General features: G+C 35.5%; 1 protein-coding gene across 1 annotated transcript; it reads right to left on the bottom strand.

The window, feature by feature from the left end:
- Positions 1-3,747: 3,747 nt before the first annotated feature.
- On the bottom strand, positions 3,748-5,579 carry LOC110805864 (kirola). Its single transcript, XM_022011490.2, has 2 exons — positions 5,337-5,579; positions 3,748-4,201 (listed from the first exon to the last, which is right to left on the bottom strand). Exons 1-2 carry the CDS (start codon positions 5,524-5,526, stop codon positions 3,924-3,926), a joined length of 468 nt encoding a protein of 155 aa, XP_021867182.1. The 5' UTR covers positions 5,527-5,579; the 3' UTR covers positions 3,748-3,923.
- Between the last annotated feature and the right edge of the window lie 1,264 nt (positions 5,580-6,843).

Raw genomic sequence — 6,843 nt, 5'->3', positions numbered from 1 at the left:
GTTTTGCTAGGATTTATGCTCCCCAAAGCCAAGGCTTTAAGCTCACATTTTACCCAAATTTACCGCACCCCTACCTAAGCCTATCATTACAAGCTTTGAAGACCTTCCGACCTTTGTGCATAGAGTCATATTAATGTGAAAGTAGTTGTTTATCAATGCAAGTTATGACATGACATATTCCGAGTCGACTATTAGGTTGAGTGTATGTTTTTCTAGACACACGAGTGTTGTGAGTTTTGGGAGGGCATTGTACACTTATATGTTGGGAGGAGAGCGAACGGGTACATCTTTTATCCGCCACATAAATGAGTGACGAGTGTGTGAGCACTAGTCTTGAATTCCATTGTGCATTTGTGGTTCGCTTTGCGTGAGGATTGTTAGGGAGGATTTGTGGTTGGTGGATTTGATTGGTTGACATTGATGCATGCTCGTTAGATTTTGCCTTGAATTATGTCTTTCGTTTTGAAATATGTTAGGGGTGAAGTTGATCTTGTATTCATCGATGATTTCCTTGTTTAGGGACAAGCAAGGATCTAGCTTGGGGGAGTTTGATGTATGCGTTTTATATAGAGTTTTTACCCCCGTCCCTTAGTACTTTTTGATCTCAAATGAGCTCTTCGGAGCGATTTTTAGTACTAATGTGCTCCTTGTAGTGTGTTTGTAGTTTCAGGTTCATCATTGTAGGAATTAACATATTTTTGTGCATTTCCTACTTATTTGAATCAATACAAGAGATTATATACTTTCGAGAGCGCAAACATTGAGTTGGAAGAATTTTCATGCAAAGCGAATAGTGAAAGAAGTAGAAAACTGAATATCGTCCACTCTTTTGATCATAACTCGAGTTATACAACTCCAAATGCAGCGATTCAAATTGGGTTGGATTCTAGACTTCAAGAGCTTTCCAACGAGTTGTCACTCGCCTAATTCCGACTTATAACGAAGGAGATATGGTATTTTTAAGATACGGGATCGTGCAGTTTGACGAGCAGATCGCCTGATCGGGCGGCCCATTGCCCGATCGGGCGACGACAACCCCTGGGCGCGGATTTTTGCTTTGTTTCCGGTTTTTTTCTTCTACTTTTGGGCAAGAATATAAATATAGCCCTTAGACATATTATTTGGGATCTTATTTTTCTTGTACCTTAGTTTATTGCTTAGTTTTTGTTCTTTTTCTAAACTTTTGTTAATTACTTTTATTATTGCTTTCAAGTTTCAAACTTTAAATTTCATCCTTTGTTCTTCAATTTGGTATTTATTATTTCTTTCCTTCTTTATTCAATTTTAATTATGTTTTCATTAATCATGTTTGCTTTGTTTAAATTAAATATTTGTGAGTAGTTTATATTCTAGGGTTTTGGGAATCCATGAATTAATATGAAGGGATGATTGAATGTTGTTGATTGTTGGTATTGTGGTTAATTCCTATTGATTGATTTCATTTACTATGCGATTAGATTTGCGCAGGTCTAATTGTATTAGTATAGCAATATCAAGTTAAGATTCGAGAGATGCAATTTGATGTTTAGGCTTGTGTCAATAGGTAGAACTGAGATTAATACGTAGCGAGAGCCCGTTAATTCTAAGTCTATGATTAGTATCGATTCGAGAGAGCATGCTAATCTAATTAACTGTTCTATTGATTATTAATATTGTTTATCATCCCGGATTGTTGTTCATTGGTGAACCTATGCCCTAGACCTCTTAATATCTTATTTATTCCTCTTTTATTATTGTCTTAGTTTTAATATACAAATCAACCAACTTTCTTGTTTCCCAATAGTTTAGACCTTAGTTTTAATAGTAGAAAGAACGCTTGTTTCCCTGTGGATACGATCCTGACTTCCCTTGCTACCTTGTTAGTGGAATTAGGTTTATCTTTGATAGGAGTGCGATTTAGCCTGTCACTTGTCTATGTTGATGACATCTTACTCACTGGTACTTCAGCTTCTCAGATTGAAAATGTCAAATTGGCTTTGGATCAAGCTTTCACCATAAAAGACCTTGGTCAATTGGCTTATTTTTTGGGAATTGAAGTTCATAGAAGTTCTGAAGGCATTTTTCTTTCTCAAAAGAAATACATTCAAGATATACTGGTTGATGCTGGTATGGAAAATTGTGATTCAGTTTCTGCCCCATTATCTTGTGGTCTCAAATTATCCACTGATGTTGGGGATTTACTCACTGAACCAGATGTTTACAGAAGATTGGTTGGCAGGCTGCTCTACTTGGGCATTACTAGGCCAGATCTTTCTTATTGTGTACAACACCTAAGTCAATTTGTGCATTCTCTTAGAGTTCCTCATCTCAGGGCTGCTCTTCATGTTCTTAAATACCTTAAGGGTACCTTGGATAATGGCATTTGGTATTCTGCAAGCAATGATTTCCATCTTTCTGCATACAGTGATGCTGACTGGAGTTCTTGCCAATTCAGTAGCAGATCTCTCAGTGCTTATGCAGTCTTTTTGGGGCCTAATCTGATCTCTTGGAAGACCAAGAAACAAAGAAGTGTGAGTAAATCTTCAGCAGAGGCTGAATACAGAAGTATGTCAGCTGCTGCAAGTGAGTTGGTATGGATTCAAGGTTTACTAGAAGATCTTCAAGTTGCACTTACTTTGCCTGTTAATTTATACTGTGACAATGTTTCTGCTGAACATCTTGCTAAGAACCCTATGTTTCATGACAAAACGAAGCATCTCAAAAGGGATATGCATTATGTAAGAGAGCAGGTGGCTTCTGGATTCATACAAACTATTCATGTTTCCAGTTCACAACAACTTGCTGATGTTCTTACCAAGCCACTCTCTTCCACTCAACATAAGTTCCTTTCTGCCAAGCTTGGACTTATATCCAAGGTCCAGCTTGAAGGGGGAGTATAGGAACTAGTGGTTACTTTTATTTATTTATATTTTATAATATGAGTTAGTTCCTCATTCAGTTAGGTTGTTAGCTGAGGTGGCATCACACTTGTATATAAAACAATTATGCTGCCTGTTTTCATTTGTGAAAAAATACAATTTAACAACAGAATTCTGTTGTTGCTAAAACTCTCTCAAATTGGTTTGAGTTTCTTCAAAAAGTAAAATTAAGTAAGGGTACTAAACTAATAATGGAAAATAAGGAAAAATAGTAGGGCTGTTTTGAGTAATATGGAGCATGTTTTAGCGCTCCACTTTCTAAAGTCAAAACTATATATTTTCGTTTTGTAAAGAAGAAAATACTTCCCCTATATCCCTTTTCTCTTCCCCATCCATCATCTCACTAATTTTTATTTCATTCCATTCTAGGAAGAGAACAAAGGAAACTATTTCTATTGAGAATATGCATATGAGCACCATCTTCCACAGTTCCACATCAACAATGAATCACATGTAGAGGAATTGTATATAGTTTTTATTGTTTTTTTTTCTTATTTGTTCCTAGGTACCTACTTTTGTATTGATCATAGGATGATTCTTAGCCGTTATTTTATCTAATGGGACAACATGATCTAGGTTAGTTTGGCTAGCCTTTGTATTAAGCTGCAGAGGGGAGAAACGCAACCTTGTAACACAATACACATAGAAACAGAATACAAAGAAAACTGGTTCAACTTGAACCCAGAAAACCAACTCAGTGAGTTCTTGTTTTTTCTACAATTTCACAAATATATTGTGTTTTACCTTAGAAGTCATTTTCCGCAGAAATTAACAAACATAACGCATAATCACTAAATCACTAATCAATGTAATATTGGGAAATATCTAGTAGCGGAAAGTTCCTTTATTTATAGGGTATAAAACAACATATATGCATGTTATGCATGTAAGCTTTGGAATCAAAAGTTACAACCAATATATATAATAGTCGTCATCAGAAATTTTTTATATTCTTGTACATCCGATTGCACAATGAACACATACGGTAACCTGGTATGTTGATAATCAAGCATCGCAAAGACAAGCACCGACATCCCTTGCGGTGGCAAGCAGAAAATCAATGTACATATTTGGTTCAGGAGCATCCTCCCTCATCTTCTCATACTCAAAACTCCACTTCACACTACAACCCTCACAATTTGGGGTTGCTTGAATCTTGGAATTAAAAGTCTTGTAATACTTCTTCATGATAAGTCCACCGTGATAGCTATACCTCACGAACCTGTTTTCTTCATCTACCTCTTCAACTCTAGTCTTCACTTTCGCCTTTTCACCAATATCACCTAATTAATTAGACAGGCAGATTTCGAGATTAAGTTAATAAGAGCATCTCCAATGGTTGTATCTAACTAGCTAGGGACTAGCTTGAAATTTATAAAAGTTTCAAGCTAATAGCTAGACCATTAGAGTGAAACTAATAAATTAGCCAACAAGCTAATTTGCTTGACAACTAGCTCTCAAAATTGCCAAATAATTAATTGACAAGTGGACAAGTGAGACAAATTTAAATAATAAGCTAGTTGCTAGCCATTGGAGCACAAATTAGCTAAACAATAAAATAGCTTAAAATCTTATGTGGCATAACAAGCTAATTATCAAATTAGCTTACTATTGGAGATGCTCTAATATGATCGAATTGAATTTACTATATTTATGCGTCTTTGGGTTAAGAATCGTATGAAAACTATATCCTAAGCACCAAAATAAAACAATTAGAGTTTCAATTTTCGAGATTTTAGTTATTTATAGTCTTTATATCATTCGACTAATATCAAAATGTCTATTAATCATGAAAAATAAAAATGTTTGTGAGTGAAATAAAATTAAGAAAATGAAAACATTGTAGGAAAGTAAGCGTTGGGTCTCGAACCTTAGACCTTATGACACTTTTATCAACAAAAAATCAAATATATCTACCAACTCAACTAGCTTTGTTTTAGGCATTTGTCCTCAACATTTAAAAATGTGGGAAGTGAAAATTCATGGGAATTTATAGATAGTGTAGTTGTTTGGTTGACATAAAAAAGTAAAAATGGAGAAAGTTGGAATTCCTACAAAACATGGGAAGTTAATTACCTAGCTCCCCCATGGTCAATCAAAATTCATAGGAATTTCTAATTCCCATGTTGTCAACCAAACAAATTAAGGAAATTCCCATAAATTTAACAAGGGAAGTAATTTCCCTTGAATTACAACTTCCTATAAGAATTAAATTTCTATGTCAACCAAATAAGCCCTAGAATTATATAACCAATTCTTAGGGGGGTGGAGGGGCTATGACCTACCCAAGCACCCCCTAACCTCGCCACTGATAGATAGTATTACAAATAAGGCAAACATTCAAATATATAGGCCCGGACAACGATCAATAAATAAATGAAAATCAAGTGAAAACGAGGCTACGTGAGATGTGCTTACAAATGGCATAGTTCCAAACATAAACAGAATTTACTTTATCCCAACAAGATCCATTTTTCAGCTCAATTTTTGGAAATTTTTGAGGACACATTTTGGAAACAAGGAATGTTTTGCGAGCCCAAACATCAAAGAACTTGTCAGCATCGCATTTGAGCTGTGTTTGGCCTTCAACCCTTTGAAGCTGTGCCATTTTATCTTGCTTTAAATTAATTAAAACTACACTCTTGAAATATATAATGAAATCTTTGATGTAGTGAGGGTGGTTTATATAGAGGTTTTTAATTGGAGCCTAAAAGATAAAGAGTTAAGATTGTTGTAGAATAAAGTATGAACCACTCCTTTATTTTGTACGATTCTCCACTAGTTCTTCATAAAGAAAATTCTACATTATTATTGGGGGATAGAGGAATATATATATTTCACACGGAGTATATAGTTTATTTATTTACTTATGCACGTTTTTTTTTTATCCGATGTCAAAGAATAAAAATAAAAGTAGATAAAAAATCAAGAGTACTAGGGTGTAATATGGCCGTTGATGAATCACGTGCATGTTGGAAATAAAGCTGGAAAAGGGGCATCCGACCGAGCGCAAGTACAAAGAAGAAACTCTAAAGTTTATGATGCACTCGCACCCGACCGGGCGGGTTCGTCTGACTGGGCGAATTTGTGAAGTTTTGGTGAGTTACACTAGCGCCCTTGCCTGGTTTAATCGCGCGAAGACCAACAGTTACTGTTTTGCGGTTTTGCTTTATTTCCTTTGGATTCCTTTTGTAACAGCCTTTTAAATGCGTTTTAAGAACTTTTAACTCTTCTTATTATGGTTAGTTGAAGTGGTTTAAGTTTCCTTGATTAATGGGATTACTAACTCTTATGATCAAGGGTTAATTGTGGTGATTATGGTCAGGGGACTCCTTTGAGTCTCTTGACTTCCTTGGACTGTTTTATCTCCTCCATTAAGCCTGTTTATTCTTCATTTTCTGATTTTGATGGGTTAATGGATGGTTATTATCCTTGGTAAAGGATATAACATAAACTCCTCATCTTTTGTGAATTGATTCTCCTTATTAAATTTGTCACTTATCTCCTAAGATCTTTGGACATACTTTGGTGGTTGGTTTTCACCAAACTCTTATATATATATATACATGTATATTCTTTCATATGAAAAACCAACATGAGAAAAACACGTACACCTTTTTGAGTTCATGAGATCAAGGTATCAAACTTTAGATGATCCATACTTTTCTTTAAGCCATTTTCAAGTTTTCATTCCTTGTTCTTTTTGGCATAAGTTTATGTGGATCCATCTCATCACCTAAAAGTGCATGTGTATTTTTATTTTTTTTTGTAAGAAGAAGGGACCCTAACTGAACCAGCACCTAGCACAGGTTAACCAGCCCAGCTCCGCAGGTCATCGCTTGAGCCACTCCCAAGCATTTCGCAGTTAATGGGACTCGAACTTGTGACCTCCAAGTCACAAAGTGAGTTCCCCACCAACTCCACC

Source organism: Spinacia oleracea, chromosome 1 (genome assembly GCF_020520425.1).
Source record: "Spinacia oleracea cultivar Varoflay chromosome 1, BTI_SOV_V1, whole genome shotgun sequence".
In the NCBI taxonomy this organism is placed as follows: Eukaryota; Viridiplantae; Streptophyta; class Magnoliopsida; order Caryophyllales; family Amaranthaceae; genus Spinacia; species Spinacia oleracea.
This window is presented reverse-complemented; position numbering and strand designations above follow the sequence as displayed.